The following is a 26,316-nucleotide window of genomic DNA, read 5'->3' as shown; positions in this document are numbered from 1 at the left end:
ATTATTTTTATTTTTTTAAATTTTTTATTCTTAAAAAAATAAATTAAAACAAAAATGAATTTTTTATTTTTTAAATTCGTACAAACAAGTCTTAAATACGAGAATACAAAAAAAACATATTAAATTTTAATATTAAAATAATTATTTGCACATTTAATAAAATGAATATTCAATATATCTATTGTTCATATTATTTAGTATTTTCGTTATTTAGTGGTAGTTGAGTGAAGAGAAATAGTTACTAGCAATAGGGCGCAGTGATAGGCTGAGATAATTTAGTGGAAGGTAATTAATTTTAGAAAAGAGAATACGTGGTTGTGGTTGGACCCAAATAGCAACTAGCAAGTAGATTCCAAACCCGAATTGAAATGAAAGATTTGGGTCCAAACATTTTGCTATAAAATGAGGGTGTCCCTCCCTCACATTGTTGCAGCCTCCATAATCTCAGAAGCACAGAAAACTGAGAGAGAGAGAGAGTAGGGTGAGGGGTGAGGGTAGGCCGTAGGATTAAGACACTAATATGGGTGGTTGGGCTATTGCTGTGCATGGCGGAGCTGGTGTTGACCCTAATCTCCCCCTCCATCGTCAAGAAGAAGCCAAACAACTCCTCACTCGCTGTCTCAATCTCGGCATCTCTGCCCTCAATTCTAATCTTCCTGCCATCGACGTCGTCGAACTCATCGTACGTCCTTAATTCACTAATTCACTAATAATTAATTCATGTCGTTGCGACTTCGCCTATCATTTCATTGTAAATAATTTACAATGAAATGGTACTCGATCGCAACAACATGATAGACATTAAAAAAAGGAGAAATGAATTTGATGTTGTGATTGTGATAGGTGAGGGAATTGGAAACAGATCCATTGTTCAATTCAGGGCGTGGATCTGCCCTAACGGAAAAAGGAACTGTGGAAATGGAGGCTAGCATAATGGATGGCCCAAAGAGACGATGCGGCGCCGTTTCGGGTCTCACCACCGTTAAGAACCCGATCTCTCTGGCCCGTTTGGTTATGGAAAAATCCCCACATTCCTACCTCGCTTTCTCTGGCGCCGAAGACTTCGCTAGGCAACAGGTTCCCAAACACGCCCTTCCCTCACGTCCTTTCCGTTTCACTATTTTTTTTTATATTCTCTCTCTTTTTTTCTTCTCATTTACAGAAAATATAAGAAATTAACGTTTCAGAAAAAAATTTGGATCAGATCCGATACAGAAAATCTAACTTTTAAATTGTCAAGTTTAAGTCATTTTTGAAAACTGCATCTGAGAATAAATATGAAATTTAATTTATATATTTAATTAGAAAAATCCATGAATCTGATAAAAAATAATAATAAAAGACGAGATTCTCCTGTGAAAAAATTGTTAAATAATAAAGATGCACCGTATGAAAGTTGGGTACAGTTTTCATCGGGAGAATCTTTTTTCTTTTTCATATTTGTCTCAACGCTGAAGTACATGAACTAGTTGCACTTTGTTTGCTACCTCACGTGTGTAGGTCTAAATTTTTTTATAATATTAAATTAGAATATATTTTTAAAAAAGTTTAAGAACGTCTTTTCACGTGACTTCTCCTATTTTTTTCCCTTTTATTTATTTATTTAATTTTTTCTTTTCGGAGGAATCTCCTGGACCCTGGTGAGTTGGAACCTAGTTGTATAATATGTTACTATGTTTTGTCAACGTGTGCGGTGAGCACTACTTGGAAATCTATCTTCTCTGTTTAACGTGGGGTGCAAATCTTGAATCTGTGTGATTAATTATTATTAAATTTCATATAAGACAAGGTTTGATTAAATTTTTAATTTGTTTTGATTTCTGATCTTCAGGGAGTGGAGGTTGTGGACAATGAATACTTCATAACCCCAGAAAACGTTGGCATGCTCAAATTAGCAAAGGAAGCAAATGCAATCCTGGTACGTACTATGTTACGTATATACAAAAATCAACTACTAAAATTAATTATTAGTATAAAATTAAATATATGTTAAAAAATAAATATATATTTAAAATAAATTAAATTAAATATACATTTATATACAAAAATATTAGTGACTGAGTTTGATGTTTGCATGATTGATGATTATTGCAGTTTGATTACCGAATTCCCAATGGGTGTGAGACAACATGCGGTGCAAATGTGGAGTCCCCACTCCACATGAACGGTCTTCCCATCAGCGTATACGCACCGGAGACGGTGGGTTGCGTGGTGGTGGACCGGGAGGGACGTTGCGCGGCCGCCACATCAACCGGCGGCCTCATGAACAAGATGGCAGGTCGCATCGGCGACTCGCCCTTGATAGGCTCTGGGACCTATGCATGCGACCTATGCGGGGTCTCGTGCACCGGCGAGGGCGAGGCTATCATTCGCGCCACGCTGGCGCGCGAGGTCGCCGCCGTGATGGAGTACAAGGGACTTGGGCTCCAAGAGGCAGTGGATTTTTGCATCAAAACTAGGCTTGATGATGGGAAAGCTGGCCTAATTGCTGTGTCTAAAAATGGTGAAGTGGCTTATGGGTTTAATTGTAATGGCATGTTTAGGGGTTGTGCCACAGAGAATGGGTTCATGGAGGTTGGAATTTGGGAATGAAATTACAAATTAGGCTTAATTTGTCCTTTTGCGTTTTGTGTTTGGGGATTTGGCTTCTTAACTTTGATTTCGTGAGGGTAAGGTGGTGAAAAATGAAAATATTATGTAGTGATGTGAAATTATGTATTAGTAGCTAGGTTTTTCTATGTTTTCTGTTTGAAAGGATAGAAAATGTGAATGAAATAATCATTATGTTAGTTTCTGACCCTCAAACACATTTGTTAATATATGTTTGATCTTTGTTTATATATATCAGTCATATTAATATATTATATACACACTAAAAATTAATTATTAAAATAATTATTTATATAAAATATATATTAAAAATAATTTAAATAATATATGTACATAAATAAATATATATTAACTAATTTAGTAACTAATTTTTCTATAAAAAAAAAAGGAAGAAAGAAACCAGGAGAAACAAAAATATGGCCCCATGGACCCCCTCTCCTTATCATTCAGCCCCAATGAGTGCCTTAAAATAAAAATGTTGTCACAATGGTCTAGTAGAGCACAACATTAGACCAAGGTTTGAGCTAAGGCCAATATTACATATAGATTACTAATCTACATAGTATACAGGGACTAAACATGTTTAGTGGTTAACAAATATTTTATTCAAGTAAAAACTAGCGGAACCCACATAAATTTATGTATCAGAATGGACGGTTTGAGCTATGGCCGCAGAAATGCAAAAACAATAGATAATAACAAGGTTTTTTTTTTCTAGTTTATGTGTGTGGTTTGCTTTCTACCGAAAATACTGGAGGACTTTTCAAATGGTTTAATTTATTTAAGTAATAATCAACTATTCATTCTTCATTCATGAGGTCTAGCACAAGGGATAATTGTTTGAATTATTTAAACATTATATTTGGAGGCAGCAAAACAACGTGTGTACAGTAGTTTTCATAACTAGGGATTAGTAGTTGGCTTCTAATCTTTTGATAGCTGATGGTTTATGCCTCTTAAAGAGGGAAAAAAATAATCATTCCGCTGAAAATAATAATCACAACTATCCTAAAACGTGCATGCTTGTATATAAAGTCAACAAATCGAGTTTCTTTCTTCAATTCTTTGTTTTTTCCACTAACTAAGCCTTAATTTGATATTTGTTTGCCTTCCTAAAGAAAATATTTGATTTCTCATACTGTACAATTCAATTAAATGCCAAGAATTGGGTGGGTGCCTTTTTTTTGTATTTCTAGTTTAATATGGATCCTCTGTGTTCAAATAATTAAGACGATAGCGTATATTGCTCATCATGAACTATTCTTATTCCACAAACACTTGTGGCATATTATTATTTGGTGAATTATATGGTAAAGATGTAAATTTATAAATTTTTTTTTATGGGATAAAAGAGAGATTAAAAAAGGTAGGACTCACAGTTTGAATAACAATAAAATAATAAAAAATAACTATAAAAAAATTTATTTTTTCTTTTTTATATCACTCAATCTGTATAGTAGAATGTCCCTTATTATTTACATACTTGATTGTGAATTAACTGAAATATCGGAATTTGTTGTTTTTTGAGTTAGTGATCTTTATGATTTTCGGTCCAATTAGATGAAAGACGAAGGAAAATGATTTGCAAAGAGACTTCAACAATTAAATCAAAAAGTCTAAAAGATAGAATTAATAACGGTGTGTTACATACCTGAAAAAATGAATGATTTCTCTTTATATATACTAGATTGCTTATCATATTTTAAAAATCCGTTAAAACTGTGATAAGCTAACTGGATCGATATGAAGCTAAGAACTTCTTATTGTATTATACTTAAAAGTTCTTCAAATGGCTCAATTATATAATGATTAATCGATTACATACATTGTTACAAGGGTAATGTTATATGCATTATATCTTTCTTTTAACAAAAAGTGAAAGTTATTTTTCATAATTGAAAAAAAAATGTACCTTGCTAAGGGAAGAGTGAGTTCTTGCTATGAAAAGAGAAAGTAAAAACAGGGGAGAGAAAAAGTGAAAAACAATGAAGAATCACAAACTTATATACCACGAGTTAGTTACATGCATGTGATGAGTGTTGCTGGAAATAACTGATTCTGTTAAATTCAGTTTTATTGCCCAAACAGAATCTGTTGCTTATGAGCTAAGTAATTGCTTAGTTGACAATGATCAATGGTAATATTTGTTTAGCTTCATTAAATATACATATTGTGTATAAATTTAATAAATTTCTTTACTTTCTAGTTTTTACCTAATTTTAATTTTCACTAATTTTTTTTCCCGAATATATGAAACCGCATGCTGAGTTGCTGACTCAGTATACTGGAATAGCATGAACTGAATTTATTTATTTTTTATTTATTTCAATATGTAAGTCACTACTTTGGATATAGATCTCAACATAATGGTAGCTATTTTGTGATGAACTGGACTTAGACACATCTTGTCTGAGGTGGCAGCTCCTACTGTAGTTCTAATCCTGAATTTCTACAAATAGACACGTATAAGTTTGAAAAAAAAATGTTATTTGTACATTAAAATTAGTTATTAAAATCAATTTGTGTATAAATATATGTGTAGTTTAATTTATTTTTAATGTGTATTTATATTTTAGCATGTATTTTATATTAGTGGCTGATTTTAGTGACTAATTTTAATGTACACGTAGCATAACTCAAGTTTTAATAGCAAGAATTAAAAAAAATCATTATAAAATTTTTCGCTCCCTTAATAAAATGCTACACTGAATTAGTTAATTAGTTAAATTTCTTTGATCTTGTTAGTATCTTTTATTTCTGAAAAAATATCGATTTAAATGTTATGGCTCATGACTGAATATCTGAGATAATTTAAATCATACGAATAAATTACAGTAAATATAAATAGGATCTAGCTTCATGTATTACAAAAATATCTGTTAAGATTATTATTAATAAATTTTTTTATTTTTAATAAATACATATTAAATATCTTGAAGATTAAATTTTACAACTTTTTTTAGAAATAAAATTTTAATTGATAATATCAAGTTGTATTCTTAGAGTATATGTTAAGTAAATCAATATAAATATAATAAAAATTGAAAATGTTGATGTGTTCAGGTGGAGAATTTAAATTTAAATGTGTGGGCTCCAGAACACGCTGTCTTTTGGCATTTATTATCTAATGCAGAGATTTTGTTATATGGTCCAATTCATGCCGAATAATATGATTGTTCTAACAAATTGCAAAGTTCCAAAAATAAATAAATAGATACACGTCACACAGTTCACAATGCTTGTTCTGATTCAAGAATTTCATTTGTTTCTTAGATGTGATAGTTGATATATCCTCTGCAATCTGCATGAAATTGAAACCATACTGCAATTTTTTATAATTAAGAATCATGGGTAAATTAATGTGATAGGTGCTATGGCACCTATAGGTAATTTGGAGTCGGTAGAGATTGCTCTAAATGGGGCAGCGGTCTAATAAATTCAATATTTATTTTTATTCGATAATATTAAAGGTGTTTTGGATACATATTTTATATGATACGAGTATTAGAATTTCAAAGACAAATTTATAGATAGTTAAATTAGTTATAGTTTTAGTTTAGGTAATTATAGCAGCTGGCACTCTAATCAGCTATAAATACAAGTTATACGATTCTGTTGTAACTAATTTTATTTTTCTTACACATTATAAAAATTAAAAATATCTTACTCTTCTCTCTTCCTTTCTAGATTTTTTCTACTCAAGTTTTTTTTTTTTGGCCTTTGACCCAATGCCAAACCAAATAGAAAAACTGGGTCAGGTCAAAATCCAACACAACCCTTATGCTCCTGGTGTAGAACCCACGCCCCTTGTTCATCTCTCTCGCTCTTCAACTCTCGGTTTTCATCAGCTGCGCAGCCATTACCACCGTTTGTCTGCCGTCAGTCTCAGAGGCTGCGCTGGCAATGTATCTTGCCGCCCCGCTGCCTAAGATCTTCAGTTCTGCCGCGTCGTAGTCCTTCTCGCTTGCTGCAACTGCCGATTTCAACCGTTGCCGTCTGATACGTATGTATGCCGTTGAAGCCCATTTCCGTCGCATGTCCGCCTTGATTCTTCGCCGCCAAGGTAATTCCGGTTGGTTCCTCTGCCGCGTCTTATTTCTCCTTCCCTTGTTGACTGTCTTGCCCAGGTGTGGTAGTGTTATTTACGAAGACGTTTCTCCTTTCCGACAAAGTCGCATCAGGACCTTTGATAACTGAGAGAGGGTTTAGAGTTCCGTAATTTGGCATCAGGTCTCTCCACCACATTGAATCCCCAAAATTCAAATTTTCTTGCCTCTGAATTCTGGAATGCAATGTGTTTTTAGTCTTGCCCATTGAATGGCTTCGATTGGATCATCTGTTCTGGTTTGAAGCTTCCCTCCTCAATTGTTCTGCTATTTCTCGTGGGGGCTTCCGTCTCCAGTTTTCTTCCAATTGGCCTGCTAGGGAACATTTCGCCACTCCATCAGCGACTTTATTCCCCTCTCTAGGGACCCATGTGAAGCCACAATTGGACAGACTCTCAGCCAGAAGAAAAATATATCGAAGAATCGATTCCACCTCTCCTATATAAGTTTTTGATTTCACCGCTTGCATAAGAGGTAAATTATCCGATTCTATTAAAATTTGCTCCATATTAAAATTTGTAGCTAGAATTAGTGCCCTTCTCATTGCTTCTGCTTCTGCTGCCAGGCTGAAATGAGCTCTGATTCACATTGATTCTCCTGTTAACAATCTCCCGGAATTGTCTCGAATCACAACTGCAGTTGCTCCCTCTGCCGTCGATCTACTATATGCATCGTCTACGTTAGCCTTCAGCCAGTCCCCCGGTGGAGGTCTCCAGGTAATGCTCCTTCTGCTGATACTTTTATTATGGTTTTGCCTGAGCTTCTCCTTTCTTTGCATTGCTTCCCTGATTTCTGATTCTAGGATTTTAGCTCTGATGATGGTAGCATTGGGGTTGGGGTTAGTGTTTCGGAATATAGTCTGGTTCCTCGTTTTTCGAATCTCCCAACTTAGCATTCCAATTCTTCCAATCAGATCCTCTGCCTCTTCCTTTGCTTGTCCTCTAATTTTTCTGCACATTTCAAGCAGCCATTCTACAAAAGACTTGATTGTCTCTAGTGTTGGTAGACGTTGACTCTGTACTCCAAACCACGTTGCTGTAGTCCACGGACATAGAAGAATTACATGTTTCGTTGTCTCTATTCCTTCCCTGCAAATTCGACAAATAGGAGTATTAGTTATTTTTTTTAAATAAGTAGTTATATACTGGTATTATATCATGTGCTGCTTTCCATAAAAACATTCTTATCTTTGACGGAATATTCATTCCCCATATCCCTTTCCAAAGATCCGTCATATCTGTGCTTGTTGAAGGCCCCGCTCCTTCGCTGACCTATTTTTCCTTCTTTACCACATGATATCGTCTTAACTGTGTAACTCCCATACAATTTCAAACGCCATATTAGTCTGTCCTCGCTCCTCAGTAGACTTATGGGTGTTTGCAGAATTTTGTCGCTTATGTTCTCTGGGAATAATTCTGTTATTCTTCCTTGTTTCTATCCTTCTCCCTCGATGATGAGCTCGTTTACTCTATCCACTGAGTGATTTCTGTTCAAAAGGATTTTTTCCATGCCCACAACCCAGTTGTCTTCCCATATCTTTACTTTTGAGCCCTTTCCAATACTCCATCTCCCATTCTTTCTCAAGAAGTCCCTGCCTTGGATCAGACTTTTCCATACCCATGATCCTCCACTCCCGCTGCCAGCTTCCCAAAAATCACTATCCTCAAAATATATTGCTTTTAGAATTTTTACCTATATTACATTTGGATTTTCAATCACCCTCCATGCTTGCTTGGCTAGATAAGCTAAATTCTGACACTGGAAGTCCCTAAAACCTAACCCGCCTTCCCTCTTGCTTTTGCAAATCTTGCTCCAGCTTTTCCAGTGTATCCCCTTCTCTCTCTCAGAGTTTGTCCACCAAAATTTTGTAACTTTTGATCCTATTCTTTGGCAAAAGTTTTTGGGCAGCAAGACAATGCTCATAGCATAACTGGGTATGGCTTGAATAACTGCTTTAATCAAAGTCTCCTTCCCTGCCTGGTTGAGTAGTCGCTCTTTCCATCCTTCAATCTTGTTGTCTATCCTTTCTTCTAGTCATACCATCGCTTTGTTCTTCGATCTTCCCCAATGTGCCGGTAACCCAAGGTATTTCCCAAAATTTTCCCAGGTTTGCATGCCCATAATCTCTTCTATATTGACCCTTGTCTGAATCGGTACTTGCTGTCCAAACAATATGCCCGATTTCTCTAAATTAATCTTTTGTCCCGATGCATCCGTGTATCTGTTCAGAATTAAGATGTTTTGATAAAGTTCATCTTCTTTGGCTTCCGCAAAAAGAATGCAATCGTTACAAACAAAAAGTGGGTGATAACTGGTGCTATTGGAGCAAGCTTAACGCCTGAAATACGTCCTTCCCTTTGTGCTTTCTCCATAAGTGCTGTGAAGACCTCTGCTGCCATAATGAAAAGGTATGGTAATAAAGGGTCACCTTGCCTCATACCTCTTTGAGGTTTTATCCTCTTAGACAGCTTACCATTTATTTCAAATTTATAGCTAGCGCTTTTGACACACTCCATTACTAACTGTATCAAACTCTGCTCAAAACCAAAAGAATGTAAAACATTTTCCAAAAAGTCCCACTCTAACCTATCGTAAGCCTTGTTCATGTCCAATTTTACAGCTAAGTTTGGGGAGCCAAACCTGCCTCTTTTGTTTAAATTGTGGAAGGCCTTCTGAATAATGACAATGTTGTCTTGTATGAGTCTTCCTCCGATGAAAGCGCTTTGGGTCGGGGAGATTAATTTATCAAGAAACTTTTTTAACCTGAGGACAATGATCTTCGTCACGATCTTTAAATATAATTACAGCAACTAATAGGTCTTAATTGGCTGAGGCATTCTGGTTGTTTTACTTTGGGAATCAGGACCACCGTAGTCTCTCCCATGTCCTCTAGCATTCTCCTGCTAACAAAAATTTCCTTAATAACATCACAGACCTTTCTATTGATGATGTCCCAGTGCTTTTGAAAGAATAAACCGTTAAGACCATCTGGATCAGGCGCTTTCAGGCTTTCCATACTGAAGGTTGCATCCCTTTTCTCCTTATCTGACACTTCCTTTAGGAGCTCCCTGCTCATTTCAACTGTGACCTTTTTCGGGATAATCCGTGTGCATTCCTCTACTTTGCTCTTAGTGGTTGTGGCAAAAAGATCAGTGAAGTATCTCTCCACTAAATCCATGATGTCCTTGCTCCCCGTAATCCAATTTTCCTCTGCGTCCTTCAATCTTTCGTTCTTGTTCAAGTCTCTTCTTTGAATGGTCGTTGCATGGAAGAAGGAGGTATTTTTGTCCCCAAACTTTAGCCATTTTAATCTTGCTCTCTGGCCTCAGTACTTTTCTTCTTTCTTCCATAGTTGTGATATTTCAACCTTCAGATCCTTGATCCTTTCCTGTTGTTGTTTTGAAAACTCCTGATTCTGCAGTTTTGTGATTTCTTTCTTAAGTTGGTTGATTTTCTTGTCAGCTCTGGTGAAAGTTCTTTTGCTCTATTGCTCCAATTCCTTCTTGCAACTCTTGAATTTTTCTTGTAGTTTTTCCATTTATTCCTTTTATTTTCATTCTTTTCCCATTCTTGCTTAATGATCTTCTCAATATGCTTCATACTTGAAGTATCGTTCAAAAATTTTTTTTGGTTGTAGCCTTAAAACCAGAGGGCAATGATCAAATTCTATCGCCGGGAGGGCTGTGAGGGTTGCATTCTGATATAATCTTCTCCACTCCCACTTGACAATGACCTTGTCTAGCCTTTCTCTTGTAACGAAGCCATTCATAGGATTGCTAAACCAGGTAAATTTTCTTCCCTTAAGATTAATGTCCATCAATCTGTTGCTGTTCACAAAATTTCTAAATTCTTCCACCTGCTATCTTGGCTTTGGGTGTAATCTCAATTTTTCTTCCTGGTTCAAAATATCATTAAATCCCCAATGAACAGTTGTGGTTCATTTTGATTTTGATTTTGAGCTACAAAATCCCTCCATTGCTTCCTTCTCTGCCTAAATTTGGGGTCTCCATACACAAAACAACAGTCCCATTTATTTCTTTTCCTATTTGTAATATAAGTTTTAATAACATTATGACACCAAGAGTAAATATCAAGATTCATATTTCTATTCCATAAAAGACTTAGACCTCTGGACAAGCCCCGGAGTTCTACACAAAAAGATTTATCAAAACGTAGTTCTCTCTTTTAACTTTCTGATTTTGCATTCCTTAGCTCTTGTTTCCATAAGGAAAATTATGGCCGGCCTACAACTATGTCTTTCTCTGTTACCTCATTCTTCCTGGTCCTTTTGGTTTTGGTGCTGTCTTGAAGCAATTCTTCTTTTTCCCCTGCCACTTTAATCATCAGAGTGCTCTGTTCAGCCCTCTTCCTCTTGATGTTCAACTTGCTTATGATTTCTATTGCGAGTCTCTTTTTCCACTCAGCATGCAGAGCTTATGTCTCCCTTTTCCCACTTTTATCATTGTCCTCTTCCTCGGCTAGTTTCACAAAATATGTGCCTCCTCTAGCTGCTCTCTGTATAATTAAATTCTTCTCTTTTGCCATGTCATCTTTCCCTTCCTCCATTCTTCTGAGCTCCCAAAAATCCCTGCTGTCCTCATTAGATTTTAAAGCCTTGCCTTTGTTTTGTTGTTCCGTTTTTCTTGCTGCATTTGTTGTGTTTTTAGCACCAAAACTGGCCTTCAGAATCTCTTTTATTATTTTTGGGCCCAATTCATCTTCTGTATTGTTATGCTGCCTTCTACATCCTTCCTCTTTCTTGTCCTTTTTTGTGTCTTGTTAGTCCACTTCTATTAGGCTTGTATGGTCCAAATTGTTGGGGCTTCCTCCTTCTTGGTTAATGCTTTTTTGTTCTCCCTGTTGTTCCCCGATCCAGTACCCAACTTCTATTCTTTCTTTTATTGGGCCTGGCCCATTAGTATTCCTTTCTCTTCTGGCCCTGATCTCATTTAAGTCTGTCATAATTTTTTCTAGTATCTTCTCGGCTCTTCTATTGTAATTCTCTTGATTTTCTGCCATCCTCAGCTGATTAAGAGGAATTTCTCCTACCTGATGCTCTGTAGCTCTGAGATCCATTTTCCCTAACTGCTCCTAATTTTCTGATGCTACTTTCTTTCCTTTTTCCTTCCTTTCCTCTTCTAGACTTCTACCTACTCTGCTGGCTGCAGATTCCTGTAGTTCTTCCACTCTCTCATAGTTGTCCTGGATGTCACGCGCCTCTGTCTCTTCATCCTCTTCTTGTGATTTGTTCTGCTTCCATCTTCTTCCCTCTCCCCTATTCAGCTTGGTCTACCCCTAGCCCATGGGTATATCTGGGTACGTCTGGATTCCACGCCGCCATGGCCATCTCTTTATTGCATTCTTTTTTGCTGTGTCCTATAACCCCACAGTTTATGCAGTAACAATCTTGAAGGTGCTCATATTTAAAATCAACCCAGATATTGGGGAGGTTTTCCATTGCCATATAGAAACTTGTGGCTAAAGGCTTGAGAATATCCACGACTACCCTTACCCTTAGAAAAGTTCTCATGAGTACCTGGTTCCTCATCAGATCCTCCACATCAATAACAATCCCCATCATGTCTCCAATGATTCTGCCTGTTTCACTGTTCATGTTCTCCAAGGGTAGCCCAAGTATCTGAACTCAGAACTCCATATATTGGTGGCTGACCTCCGATATTAATTCATGCTGTGACCATAATTAGAGATTTAGGAGATGATCTTTTATATTCCATGGCCCCCCTTTCAATGTCTGCAGACCTCTCCACATATCCTTGAAGCTTATCAGAACTTTGTTACGTCCCACTTCAGAGATGAAAACTCCTTCTGGGTTTCCCCAGATTCCCATAATGACATTTTTGCTACTTTTAAATGGGACTTCTTTGCTTGATATGATTTGTCCTACTAAATTGATGCTGTCTACTTTATGTTCTTTTTGGCTGTTTGGTTTGATAGTGATTGTTTTTCCTTCTATTGGCTCCCTTCCGAAGTTTGGCATGTTTTATGACATCTTGTGTATCTTCTTTTGGTGTAGTGCTGCTGGTGGATGTATGTGGTTGTTGGTTTATTGGCTAACGTGGTAAACTAGTTTGAAAAGAGAAGTGAAGGTGTGATCGAGGGTGTTGGGTTATGAGGTGGAGGTGACAGAAGGTTAAGATTTGTATGGTATTTAATGTAACTGTTTATGTTTTGGTTGAACTTGAAGCAACTCCCAAATTGGAGTAACCCTGTAGTGGTACTCGCATGTAGAGAGGAAAGGTGTTCTCCTGTAGAGAGAATTTACTCAAGTTTATCACTTTGCTTTTCTCTTGTCACTTGTGCTAGATACCTTAAAGTACATGTTAAATCTATTTCTTTTTTTTTGGTATTTTATTAAATCTGTTTTTGAGAAAAATATTCTTCCTTGGGTTGAGCCCAAAATTCCATACCCAAATTCTAAATTCCAACTCGCACGAACTCATAATCCCATTCTGAAATGGTTATCCTAGATTGGTTGAAGCGATTGGGCCTGGAGCGAAGTGGGCTAAAATTTTGTGTGACTCCTTCATGGCAAATAAGTTGGAAGTTAAGGAATACAAAAAAAACTAAATCAGAAGTTGAAGGACTTTTATGTCAAAATTAGTAGGTATGTGAATATGTTAATCTTTTTTTATTTCCTTTCCTATCTGTAATATAAGTTTTAATAACATTATGACACCAAGAGTAAATATCAATATTCATATTTCTATTCCATAAAAGACTTAGACCTCTGGACAAGTCTCGGAGTTCTACACAAAAAGATTTATCAAACCGTAGTTCTCTCTTTTAACTTTCTGATTTTGCATTCCTTAGCTCTTGTTTCCATAAGGAAAATTATGGCCGGCTTGATCTTTTTGCAAAGATCTTTTAATTCAGAAACTGTCGTGGTTGCCGCCACACCCCGACAGTTCCAACTTACTATACTCATGGCTGGGGTTGGGGCATGTATAGGCCCGCCTCCTCAGCCTCTATACTACTGAGAATAGTTTGCATTTTTTCTACAACTATGTCTCGCTCTGTTACCTCATCCTTCCTGGTCCTTTTGGTTTTGGTGCTGTCTTAAAGCAATTCTTCTTCTTCTTCTTCCCCTACCACTTTAATCATCAGAGTGCTCTGTTCAGCCCTCTTCCTCTTGATGTTCAACTTACTTATGATTTCCATTGTGAGTCTCTTTTCCCACTCAGCATGCAGAGCTTATGTCTCCCTTTTCCCACTTTTATCATCGTCCTCTTCCTCGGCTAGCTCCACAAAATATGTGCCTCCTCTAGCTGCTCTCTGTATAATTAAATTCTTCTCTTTTGTCATGTCATCTTTCTCTTCCTCCATTCTTCTGAGCTCCCAAAAATCCCTGTTGTCCTCATTAGATTTTAAAACATTGCCTTTGTTTTGTTGTTCCGTTTCTCCTGCTGCATTTGTTGTGTTTTTAGCACCAAAACTGGCCTTCAGAATCTCTTTTTATTATTTTTGGGCCTAATTCATCTTTCGTATTGTTATGCTGCCTTCTACATCCTTCCTCTTTTCTGTCCTTTTTTGTGTCTTGTTAGTCCACTTCCATTAGACTTGTATGGTCCAAATTGTTGGGGCTTCCTCCTTCTTGGTTAATGATTTTTTGTTCTCCCTGTTGTTCCCCGATCCAGTACCCAACTTCTATTCCTTCTTTTATTGGGCCTTGCCCATTAGTATTCTTCCTCTTCTAGCCCTGATCTCATTTAAGTCTGTCATAATTTTCTCTAGTATCTTCTTGGCTCTTCTATTGTAATTCCCTTGATTTTTTGCCATCCTCAGCTGATTAAGAGGGATTTCTCCTACCTGATGCTCTGTAGCTCTGAGATCCATTTGCCCTAACTGCTCCTAATTTTCTGATGCTACTTTCTTTCCTTTTTCCTTCCTTCCCTCTTCTAGACTTCTATCTACTCTGCTGGCTGCAGATTCCTGTAGTTTTTCCACTCTCTCATAGTTGTCCTGGATGTCACGCGCCTCTGTCTCTTCATCCTCTTCTTGTGATTTGTTCTGCTTCCATCTTCTTCCCACTCCCCTATTCAGCTTGGTCTACCCCTAGCCCATGGGTATATCTGGGTACGTCTGGATTCCACGCCGCCATGGCCATCTCTTTATTGCATTCTTTTTTGCTGTGTCCTATAACCCCACAGTTTATGCAGTAACAATCTTGAAGGTGCTCATATTTAAAATCAACCTAGATATTGGGGAGGTTTTCCATTGCCATATAGAAACTTGTGGCTAAAGGCTTGAGAATATCCACGGCTTCCCTTACCCTTAGAAAAGTTCTCATGAGTACCTGGTTCCTCATCGGATCCTTCCACATCAATAACAATCCCCATCATGTCTCCAATGATTCTGCCTGTTTCACTGTTCATGTTCTCCAAGGGTGGCCCATGTATTTGAACTCAGAACTCCATATATTGGTGGCTGACCTCTGATATTAATTCATGCTGTGACCATAATTGGAGATTTAGGAGATGACCTTTTATACTCCATGGCCCCCCTTTCAATGTCTGCAGACCTCTCCACATATCCTTGAAGCTTATCAAAACTTTGTTACGTCCCACTTCAAAGATGAAAACTCCTTCTGGGTTTTCCCAGATTCCCATAATGGCATTTTTGCTACTTTAAATGGGACTTCTTTGCTTGATATGATTTGTTCTACTAAATTGATGCTGTCTACTTTATATTCTTTTTGGCTGTTTGGTTTGATAGTGATTATTTTTCCTTCTATTGGCTCCCTTCCGAAGTTTGACATGTTTTATGACATCTTGTGTATCTTCTTTTGGTGTAGTACTGCTGGTGGATGTATGTGGTTGTTGGATTATTGGCTAACGTGGTAAACTAGTTTGAAAAGAGAAGTGAAGGTGTGATCGAGGGTGTTGGGTTATGAGGTGGAGGTGACAGAAGGTTAAGATTTGTATGGTATTTAATGTAACTATTTATGTTTTGGTTGAAGTTGAAGCAACTCCCAAATTGGAATAACCCTGTAGTGGTTCTCTCATGTAGATAGGAAATGTGCTCTCCTGTAGAAAAAATTTACTCAAGTTTATCATTTTGCTTTTCTCTTGTCCCTTGTGCCAGATACCTTAAAGTACATGTTAAATCTATTTCTTTTTTTTTGGTATTTTATTAAATCTGTTTTTGAGAAAAATATTTTCCTTAGGCTGAGCCCAAAATACCATACCCAAATTCTAAATTCCAACTCGCACGGACTCATAATCCCATTCTGAAATGGTTATCCTAGATTGGTTGAAGCGATTGGGCCTGGAGCGAAGTGGGCTAAAATTTTGTGTGACTCCTTCATGGCAAATAAGTTGGAAGTTAAGGAATACCAAAAAAAAACTAAATTGGAAGTTGAAGGACTTTTATGTCAAAATTAGTAGGTATATGAATATGTTAATCTTTTTTTCCTTCTAATCAAGTTAGGTTGGTCTAATTGTTAGCTCACTAGTCTACTTAAATAAGTGTCGGAAATTTAAATTTCGTCTTGTGCATGCAGCAATTTATTAGTCAGTAACAAACTCTTAAATGGAGCTCCAATCTACCTGTCGGGTGGAGGATACCAAGATAACCAAAAAAAATTTCTTTTTTACTTATTGAAAATGTTACCGGTGATATTTATATTTTAGCAAAGAGCAACTCCATAGCAGATTGTGCTACAGTTACCACTCTCATAAAGACGAATCTTTTTGTGACTAATGAGATGAAATTATGCTTGGTGTGCGTGTGCGAAATTTTCTTGTAGGAAAATGTTCAGCGTGCTCCCCAAATCAAGTTGGATTTTGATAATTTGCCCCGAGATTGACCTTACTAGTATCATCGTGGGGCTTAGGCCAAAGTTTGGGCTTAGATTGGGTTTGATGCCTCTTGGGTCTTTATTAGGCCTTTTTTTTTTTATTAAAAACCCCTGAAAAAGTTCAGGTGAGAGCATTTAAAACCTTGGACCACTTATCAATGAATCTAAGTAGGAATAAGGTCAATATTATTAACTAAGATAAACCACTAAATAAAGTCCGTTAGGTTCTCACTCTCAGAGTCATCCTCCTTCACAGCATCTATCCTGTAGTTAATTGTTACTCTTACATATATACCTATTATATCTTTTATTAACCCTAGCTTTCAGTCACAAAATTCAAAAGCTTCAGACTCCATCAAACTCTCAGCCTTTTTTCTCCCGATTCACGAACTCCCGCACGGTCACCACCGCCGACTGCCACCTCCTCGGTCCTTCAATGCCACTTCTCACCCCCTCAGTCCCTCACCGCACATTCTTGAGCTCACCATCATGCTCATTTTGCCATCTTGCAGTGGTTGTAATCTTTTTCTCGTCGCTTGAGAACATCTTTTCCTCGTCACGTCTTCGCCGGTCTTTGCTAGTCTGCCTCTATTCTCTGTCGGACAAGTTAGCTCTATGAAGTGGGAACTTTGAGATTTTATTTACTTTGATTTTGAAACATTTGTTATAATGTCTGGAGTTAGGTTAATTATAATTTATATTTCTGATGTTGATTTTGGTTTTTATGATATATGTGATTCAATCTTTGTGGATTCTGTGATTTATGTGTTCATGTTATAATTTCTGCGCACCCTTCATATCCGTTTAAATCACGCATCTTAAAGACCCAATCTTGGCAACACGTTTGCGCGTTGAGCTTGGGGGCTACTAGAACAAGCTCACAACCACCACGAGATATAGCGTCCAAAAACTAAGCCTAACTTGCTCCGAGTATAAACAACTAGCAAGTCAAGTTTGAAAGTTGTGATCCGTACACGAATAGGTCGGATGCATAACGCTACACCTCGGAACAAATTTTGAAATTCAATTCACTTCGCCCTATCAAAATAATTAACCCCGAGTACTTCCATAATGCCAACGCATATCTCGGGCTTTACAAGCACACAACGGTTGCCATTATGCAACAATAAATACATACCGAATAGGGTGATAGAGACATTCAATTCTATTCGCTTTCGAGCTAGAACCCTAAAGAGTATTTACAAAGATTGATTGATTGATTACTGACTTGAGTATTTACAAAGTTGTTGACCTGTGCGTTGGTCAAGCCTCTGGAAAGTACGCAGTTCTCCCAAGAATCTTTCAGAGGGAGCCTCTTGGGTGACAGCGAGTTATGCTTCGGAGGATAAATTCATGACCGGAACATATAATATTAAGACAAACTCGACGTAAGTTCAAAAGATTTATATTCTCGTAGTAACATTACTGGCAAAAATACTAATTTTGTAATTAAGTCCATATTGTGACAAAAACTTTGAAATTAATCGAATATTCTGTTAAATTATATAAAATATTAAGTCATGCATCTCTGCATTAGGAATATTCGTTTTGTTTAACGGAATATTGTGTTAATTATAGTATTTTTTTACACAGTAAAAATTTAATTATAAAATTTGATATGGTATAATGACTCAATCGGAAAGATAAATAGTATAGAGACTTAATTGAAAATTCAATGAAAATATAAGAACCGACAGAATAATTAAACCAATAAAATATAGTTTAATTTTTTATGCTCCGACAGTATAAAATGTTTTACACAGTCATAAAAACCATATGTTCTTTTGAATGACCATTCACGCGATCAATAAAAATAATAGTTATTTTTTATGATGTGACGTTTGTAATTAAATGCACGTGTAAAATTATTTTATAAATATAAGTGTAAATTTTTTTTATAAGTTATGCTTTTATATTTAAAAATAAAAGTTATTTATTACATTATATACAAATTAACGTAAATAGATATGTAAATATTTTTTTGTTTGAATTTAAATAAAATACTAATAATACTTTTATAGTGAAAAATTTAGATAAAACATACGAAATCTTTAGTTCAAATTTCATTATTGTTAGAGTCTTAGTCTAATTATTATATGTTACATTGTTTTCATTTGAGATTATTCAAAAACATTTTAATTTCACGCGATTTCATAGACTAAAAAGAATATATGTTATTACTAATATTTGTAAAAGTTTAAAGATTTCTTAAACAAATACAGTGATACGCAATTTTGGCTTGTATAATTTATTAAAGAATTTCAAATATACTAAAAATATCAGTGTTTTAGTTGTTTTAATTGTTAATTTTTATTAATATATATTATATATAATTTTTCAAATCAACAGTTAAAATATTTTTGGTACACTTAAATTTTTTTTATATTTACCTATGGTTGAATTAAGAAAGAAGTCTTAAAAAATAAAAACCTTTCTACAAGGGTCAATTTTATCATAGGGGAATTGGATAAGAGAAATAACAGTTGAAGACCACCTATAAACCACTCATTGCACACCCACAATATACTTTCCACCTCAATCTTGACCGTTAATAATTTTTTATATTAAATCTGAATGATTAAATAAATTGGAACAAAAATGGAATAGGTGATATAAGCTTCCTATCTTTTAATATATCTTTTATTATTTCCGTATCAGCTGCACTAGTATATATAACCCTACCCGTCAGTGACAAAATTCAAAAGCTTCAGACTCTGCACCCTCAAACCCTCAGCCTTTCCTCTCACCATTCACGAACGCACGTCTTGCAGTGGTCATCATCTTCTCCTCGTCGCGTCTTCGCCGGTCTTCGCTGGTCTGCCCCTGTTCTCTGTCGGGTAAGTCAGCTCTTTGATTTTGAAGCATTTGTTATAATGTCTGGAGTTAGGTTGATTATAATTTATATTTCTGATGCTGATTCTGATTTATGTGTTTACGTTATAATTTTTTCTTTGTTAATTACAGTAGCAGTGTTATAATTTCTGCGAGTTTCTGGGAACGATTAACCAAGAAGAGAAGATGATCGAAGTGGTTCTGAACGATCGATTGGGGAAGAAGGTCCGCGTGAAATGCAACGACGACGACACCATCGGAGACCTGAAGAAGCTGGTTGCAGCTCAGACAGGAACGAGGGCCGACAAGATTCGCATCCAGAAGTGGTACACCATCTACAAGGATCACATCACCCTCAAAGATTACGAGATCCACGACGGCATGGGCCTCGAGCTCTACTACAACTAAAATCCCTCTTCAAAGGTCTCTTCTTGATTCCTTGATATTGTTTATTTTAGGGTTCCTCCTGATTTTGCGTTTATTTAACAATTGGCTTGATAGAATTTACCTTTGCTGAGCATTGTGGATTCATAATTTTGTTCATCCCTAGTAAAGGCTATTATTTCTTTAAGGAATTGCCCAATTTATGGGCTCATGTTATTGTTTCTGTGCTTGCTACTTCCTTGAATGGTATAATAGTACTTGAGACTCATCTTTTGCTGTTGTTTGTTTCAGGTGCTATTAATGGTGTAATATATATTATGTGCTGGGAACTGGATAATGTAATTTTTTACTTGTAAAAAATCCGTTTGATTGGAATAATGTACATACCCAAATGATATTGGGTTTAGTTTCTTGTTGGAACAAACTGTTACTTTGTTATATAAAATATATTTGATGTGTTCTTGTTTGATTCATATTAATTGAAACCTCCCCTTTTTGTCTTCCCTGCATAGTGTGCTTAATTACAATTTTTGTTTGATTAGACAATCTTTTGAGGTATTGTTCTTCTTACATTTTTCTGAAAAAGAACATACTTCATAACTGAGAAAGAAATGATGGTTCTGTGGCCTGTAAATAATCAGTAGTTTCTTATTCAATGGTTGCTTCCCGATATATGGTTCTGTTGTGCATGCTTTAAATTGTTATGTAGTTATGTTTTCTGTTGATTCTGCTGTGGGGTTCGTTACTGAGCATGTATGTCTCAGATTTTGTTAGATTTTGCTGGCCTTGCTATCCTTCTATGGCCATTGGCAGTTGCTGGGGCAGTAGAAATATTTTTTTAGGTTCCAGTCAAGGCCCTTGATTGAGAACTTAAAAAAATGAACAAAAGTTTTGTATATAAAAAATATATACTTTTACTCTCATCCGAAATTCCTGATTTAATTAACTAGCTACATAACTTGTGAGTGAGTGATTAATAAATTGATGATGATGATGATGATGAGTGGTGGAAGCAATATAGGCATGAGCCAAACGCATTCCTAAGTGAACTTGAGAGACTGTAGTAAGGTGAAGTTGATCTGTTTTGAGGGGCAAACCCTTTGCATCAACACACTTCACATTTGGAAGCTTCAACCCTAATTGACCCTTTCTCACTTTCTCAATGTATTTTCCTTCCCCTGATGCAAGTGCTACCTGCATACATTAATTAACATTTTTACATGCCATCTCCTTCATTCATTAATTTCATTTCTCAAACATTATTATATATATTTCACCTTTTTAAAATGATTATTATTTAAATTTTTTATACATTAAAACATCAATGTCCTTGTATGCAAAATAGATATTATGTATCAAAAAGGGAAAAATGACCGTTACTTTAAAACGAATGTAGTATTCTGTATATTTCTTTAGCTTTACTATCAAGCAATAATCATTGCTTTTCAATTTGTGCATTTAATCATGTTTCAGATGGAATTATAATTTATTTAATTTAAGTTAAAATATCTAAAAGTGAATGTTAATAGAACGCTCACATAATACAAAATTTTTAGAGTAATTACTCAAATCGGTCCTAAGAATTTTATAAGTGGATATTTTAGTCCCCAAGAAAAATTAATACACAGATCAATCCCTAAGGTTTTACTCCGACAGATAAATCAATTCCTAGTTTATTTTTCGACAAAGTAATTACCCATATCAGTCCCTAAAGATTTTAAAAGCGGACATTTTAATCCCCAAAAAAATTAATACACAAATCAATTCCCAACATTTTTCTCTGTTAAACATAAGAGTCGTCTGTCTAAAAAAATTAAAATAAAATTATCATTATTATTAGTCACTCAATAATAATAATATTCAATAAAATTATTAGAGATTATTTTATAAAAAATTTAAAGTTGAAATTAGTTGATATTTTTGTATCTAATATAATCAAAAGATGTCCTATTTTAAAAAATGTTTATAATAAAAAAAATATTTTAATTTAAATTTTAAAGTATCATTATTCACCTTCCTTGTTTCTAACAAAAATAGTGTATTAATATGCTAGTGTCATCATCGACATACATAAAGTTAAGTTAATAATAATAAAATTCGACATATAGTAAGAGTAAAATGGATAGAGAACTGTTATATCTGACAAAAAAGCGTTGAGTATTCAATCTGTGTATTAATTTTTTTATAGACTAAAATGTCCGCTTTTAAAATACTTGAAAACTAATCTAAATAATTACTCTACCGAAATTAAATCTTAAAAATTAATCTGTATATTAAATTTTTGGATTAAAATATCCGCTTTAAAAACTTCAAAACAGATTTGGTAATTACTCAAATTTTTAAAAGAAGCATTATTTATTGAACAAAGGAACATTTGAACTTCTTGTTTGACTAAACTATACTATTATATTGCAAAATTTTAAATAAATTGAGCCAACTTTTTAAATTTTTTAAAGAAGAATAATAATATAGTAATTTAGATACAGATGTCATTCCCACACTATTTTACTTTTTCTATTTTTGTCGACTTTGAATTTAGTAAGTGATTTAAATATGGTGCGCCTTCAAATATACACTTCTTTTGTTCTTTTGTTGTGGAAACTGTATTGATGTTTTTAGTTTAAAAATAGAAAGGATGATAATTCATACAAGTTGATGAGTGGGCCAATTTATTGAATTTGAGCTGGATGCCAATTGCCATTTCTAAGTCTTTTGGAATTACATGAACGGCCACAAATTTGAATATCAATAATGTTTGAGCCCATAAAAGATAAACTGAAATAATCTAAAATTATTTTATTTAGTATTTATTGAGTTTTAGTATGAAAATAGATGTTCTTAATTTTTTTATTTCAATTAATTTTATAAAGTGTGACATTATATTATATAAAATTTAATTAGAATATAAAAATGTAAAAAAAATTACAGAATATAAAAATCATACTTTATAAAATTAATTGAAAAAGAATTAAAAAAATTCCATTCCAAATAAGTACAAACACAAAGAACCGTTTGGCACATACAACAACTAAAATAAAAACATACATATATAAATATGTATTTATATTATATATGACCATAATTTATATTATTAAAATCATCTTAAAGGTTGTATAAAATTAAAAATTAAGTATATTCAAAAAAAAAATCTGTGTTATTTTATTGAATAAGATAAGATAATGAGAGAGAAGAAAGTAGAAAGAAATAGGCTAACCTGGATAACAAGAAGATTTGGAAGATGAAGATCAGAACGAAGGTCCATAATAAATTTCTCCATGTTATGGCTATAACCTTCAGCATCCTCTTCTCTAACAGTGTCACTCTCACCTTGATACCACAAAAGTGCCCTAATTGTTCTTCCACTATTACCCTTCACTGACTCAATTGCCCTTCTCACCAATTCATTGTACAAACTTGTCCCTTTACTCCATTCCCCAATCTTAGTCCCTCCCTTTGCACAAGGCACCAAACCCATCACCACATTAACACTCTCACCTGTTAACATATATACATATATATTAGAAATTAAATGTGCATTCTATCCTATGATTCTGTTAGCTAATTATCTCAAAACAGAAATACAGAGACAATAAATAATATATTTGTTTAGAAATAGAAAAAGAGACAACTTTTTTTTAAAAAATATTGTCTACATGTATTGCTTGTTCTAAAACACTTATCGAATAAAATAAGAAATATTATATATTTTTAAAGTGTTTTTACCTTTGATCCTGAGAACTTCGTTTGCGAATACCAAACCCGGTCCAACCCCACAAGTCTTGCCAAGGTCGATGTCTAAATGGAGAGGTTCATGGGCCTCTTCCCATTGTAAACTCGCACTTAGTCGCAAGATAGAAGGGTTGGACCGACACTCTGGTGGGACATTACCGTCCCAAAACCTCCCGTTTTTGACGCCGCCACGACCAGCCATGTTGCTTTGTCCGGCAAGGATGAAGATGTCCATGTTTGAAGAAGAGAAGCCACATTGCAAAAACAAGAATAACAAACATGATAATATAGGCATGGAGTTGTCCATGGTGGCAATAATATGGCACACACAAAAATGGACTTTATATTAAATGAAGAGTGCGGAAATTAATGATTTGTTTTTCTTATTGTTTTACTTTTTGAGTTTTGTGCATGTGGGTGTGGTGAACTATGTTGGAAGAATCCATGTATTGGGGGAAAGGTAGGCAATGATCATTGATTGAATTGATGTGGCATCGTTTAGACACATTAGGGCATGGGAACATTTGAAATTTTTATTCTCATGGGATAAGATATCATGAATGTTGAGGTCGTGTAAAAATGAAAGAAAGCATAGTGATGAATGCGCTCTATTTTCAATTGCTACTATTTCAAACAAGGGTTTTTGTAATGCATTAAAGTAAAAAAATTTGGTGGATTTTAACTTGAGTGTTGCTATCTAAGTTCACAACAAAGAAAATAATACTTAAACTTACATAGAGTGAGGTGGGTATAATGTCACCGAGACTATAACTATGACAATTACTTATATCAATTCCTTTTTTTTTTTCGGAAAAAAATTAAGCAAAATGTGGTATTAATTAATTATTATGGCCAGATATTGTAGAATTTTTTGAAGTTTTTTTATCAGAGACAATACTTATAAATTATTTTTAAAGTGATTTTTTGTATATGTAAGGGTTTAATTTAAATGTTCTCATAGTGTAAAACATTATATAATCATTCAATCAAATTCATGTATTTAGACATTTTTTAAATCATATATTTAAAAATTAATTATTTTTACTTATATAATAATATGTAATTATTAAATGTCTGCATAAAATCATTTTATATTATCTCTAGATATAAATTAGACTCTTTGTATAAATAGCCAGAATTAAACTGACATCCTTAGCTATACTATTGTGGCCACTTATAATCAAGAAATTATCTCAATAATTAACTTTTCTAAGATTTGAATTACAAATTTACAATTCAATTTCATTCTAGAAAAAAGCAAAAGTGGAAGTTACTTGCTACTCCACCTGTTTTTGTTGACAATTGAGTGTTAGGTTTGCAAGATTGTAATTAAAGCATAGTCCCTTTAATAATTTTCCCAGCACAAGTTTCTCCATTCAAGGCATTCCAACTTTCCCGTTATCATTACAAAATAAAAAAAAAAATAGAAAAAGAAGAAGAAAAAGAGAGAAGGAAAGAAAGTGTTCATACTTTGGTCATAAATACGGTGGAAATTCAATGCTTACTAAAATTTTGATAATCTGACAGCATCTTTATTTTCTCCCTTTTACTTGCATAATTTCGTTAAAATCTCCCATAAACATTGACATAATTTTGTAATATAATTCAATTTCGTCAACACATCAAATTTTTCTTCTTTTATATGAGCCTTATATACCAAAGAAAGTATGGTTAAAATTATCTTTAATAAGACTCTTTCAACACACAACCAAAGCTCCCTATTTATGACAGTGATTCATTTTAAATATTATTTCATTCCAAATTAACAGTAAACACTTGTGGCACCCTCCAACTCAAACATATTCTCATCCTGCAGCATCACTTTTCCAAATTCTTATTACATCAAACTTTGTCACTATCTGCCACTTAGTCTCAAATAAGCCTAACATATTTAATATAAATTTTTTTTGAAGTTTTTGACCATGCTCAATTTTTCATCACCTATCAACTCCCTAACATTTCAAAAACAAAATTATTTTAATAAATTATTACACATCTTTTTTATATTTTTGGGTCTGCAGCGTCTTATTTTCTGTTTCTGTTTTGTCAATCTTATTTTTTGAATAATTTTTTAAAGTTAAATTTTTTCTCTTTTTAACGTTTTGATTCTCTTTTAATGTATTTATTTATTATTTATTTATTTAAGATAATCAAAATTATTTATTTTATCCAGAATTCAAATTACGTTACTTTTTTCTCTAAAGTAAATGAAAAATTTTAGAGGAGTCAAATCCTTATGAGAGTGTATTAGGCTATGTTGTAAATCTAGTGTGTTATATACTCTTCCATATCTTTCTTCCAGAAATTCAGCTTACTCTGTCTCTGCCTCATCACTTGCACCACCATTCATGCTTTGCTTCTTATTATATATATCCTATTTTCTTTTGTTTTTTATTGATTTTCCTCCACAAGGCCTTTTATTTGGTATTATGATTTATGAGAACAACAGTGAGGAAGAACAACAAAAAAAGATTTTAAAATGAATTTAACTATATAAATATTCTTTTCAATTTTGATATACTTCCTTTTGTCCCTTTTCTGCTGAAACAAGTTCGGCATGTGGTACCGTATTTTTAACTTCCTGATCCAAATATTCTTAGTTTTTTTTAATCCGAATATGGTGAAAATTTTTGCTTCTCTATATTTCAGGTATTCATTATTGTTTTTCCTTGGATTGTATTTTTTCGGATTTTTATTTTAAATTTATTTTCTTCATTTATACAACGTTGCAGTTGAACCTGGCATTCAGTTTTGCTGTTTGGTGAGTCACATAGTCTTTCTTTAATCTTCGAGTGTCATGGCATAGTGTGATGGGAGTATTCAGAACTAGAAATGTAT

General features: G+C 34.3%; 3 protein-coding genes across 4 annotated transcripts; 2 read left to right on the top strand and 1 right to left on the bottom strand.

The window, feature by feature from the left end:
• Nucleotides 1-416: 416 nt before the first annotated feature.
• LOC107495812 (probable isoaspartyl peptidase/L-asparaginase 2) lies at nucleotides 417-2,789 on the top strand. Its single transcript, XM_016117008.2, has 4 exons — nucleotides 417-682; nucleotides 844-1,077; nucleotides 1,832-1,918; nucleotides 2,095-2,789. The coding sequence occupies exons 1-4, from the start codon at nucleotides 521-523 to the stop codon at nucleotides 2,590-2,592; spliced, it is 981 nt and encodes a 326-aa protein (XP_015972494.1). The 5' UTR covers nucleotides 417-520; the 3' UTR covers nucleotides 2,593-2,789.
• A 16,433-nt stretch (nucleotides 2,790-19,222) lies between these two features.
• LOC107495728 (ubiquitin-like protein 5) lies at nucleotides 19,223-20,250 on the top strand. 2 transcript variants are annotated; one of them, XM_016116892.2, is made up of 3 exons: nucleotides 19,223-19,370; nucleotides 19,498-19,788; nucleotides 20,041-20,250. In XM_016116892.2, the coding sequence occupies exon 2, from the start codon at nucleotides 19,552-19,554 to the stop codon at nucleotides 19,771-19,773; it is 222 nt and encodes a 73-aa protein (XP_015972378.1). In that variant the 5' UTR covers nucleotides 19,223-19,370; nucleotides 19,498-19,551; the 3' UTR covers nucleotides 19,774-19,788; nucleotides 20,041-20,250. The 2 variants fall into 2 exon arrangements, with proteins under 2 accessions (XP_015972378.1, XP_052118584.1); XM_052262624.1 differs by lacking the exon at nucleotides 20,041-20,250 and having other exon boundaries at nucleotides 19,232-19,370; nucleotides 19,501-20,034.
• Nucleotides 20,251-20,609: 359 nt separating this feature from the next.
• LOC107495744 (probable carbohydrate esterase At4g34215) lies at nucleotides 20,610-24,072 on the bottom strand. The gene is made up of 3 exons (XM_016116907.3): nucleotides 23,473-24,072; nucleotides 22,964-23,244; nucleotides 20,610-20,943 (listed from the first exon to the last, which is right to left on the bottom strand). The coding sequence occupies exons 1-3, from the start codon at nucleotides 23,783-23,785 to the stop codon at nucleotides 20,692-20,694; spliced, it is 846 nt and encodes a 281-aa protein (XP_015972393.1). The 5' UTR covers nucleotides 23,786-24,072; the 3' UTR covers nucleotides 20,610-20,691.
• Nucleotides 24,073-26,316: the final 2,244 nt, after the last annotated feature.

Source organism: Arachis duranensis, chromosome 6, assembly GCF_000817695.3.
Source record: "Arachis duranensis cultivar V14167 chromosome 6, aradu.V14167.gnm2.J7QH, whole genome shotgun sequence".
NCBI lineage: Eukaryota > Viridiplantae > Streptophyta > Magnoliopsida > Fabales > Fabaceae > Arachis > Arachis duranensis.
This window is presented reverse-complemented; position numbering and strand designations above follow the sequence as displayed.

Bases quoted from the DNA above. Each gene is read 5' to 3' on its own strand.
- LOC107495744 (XM_016116907.3), bottom strand. From the start codon at position 23,785: ATGGACAACTCCATGCCTATATTATCATGTTTGTTATTCTTGTTTTTG. The intron at 23,245-23,472 runs GTAAAAACACTT...ATATGTTAACAG, and splicing joins CGAAGTTCTCAGGATCAAAG to GTGAGAGTGTTAATGTGGTG. The intron at 20,944-22,963 runs GTTAGCCTATTT...TAATGTATGCAG, and splicing joins CAAATCTTCTTGTTATCCAG to GTAGCACTTGCATCAGGGGA.
- LOC107495728 (XM_016116892.2), top strand. From the start codon at position 19,552: ATGATCGAAGTGGTTCTGAACGATCGATTGGGGAAGAAGGTCCGCGTG.
- LOC107495812 (XM_016117008.2), top strand. From the start codon at position 521: ATGGGTGGTTGGGCTATTGCTGTGCATGGCGGAGCTGGTGTTGACCCT. The intron at 683-843 runs GTACGTCCTTAA...TGATTGTGATAG, and splicing joins TCGACGTCGTCGAACTCATC to GTGAGGGAATTGGAAACAGA. The intron at 1,078-1,831 runs GTTCCCAAACAC...TCTGATCTTCAG, and splicing joins AAGACTTCGCTAGGCAACAG to GGAGTGGAGGTTGTGGACAA.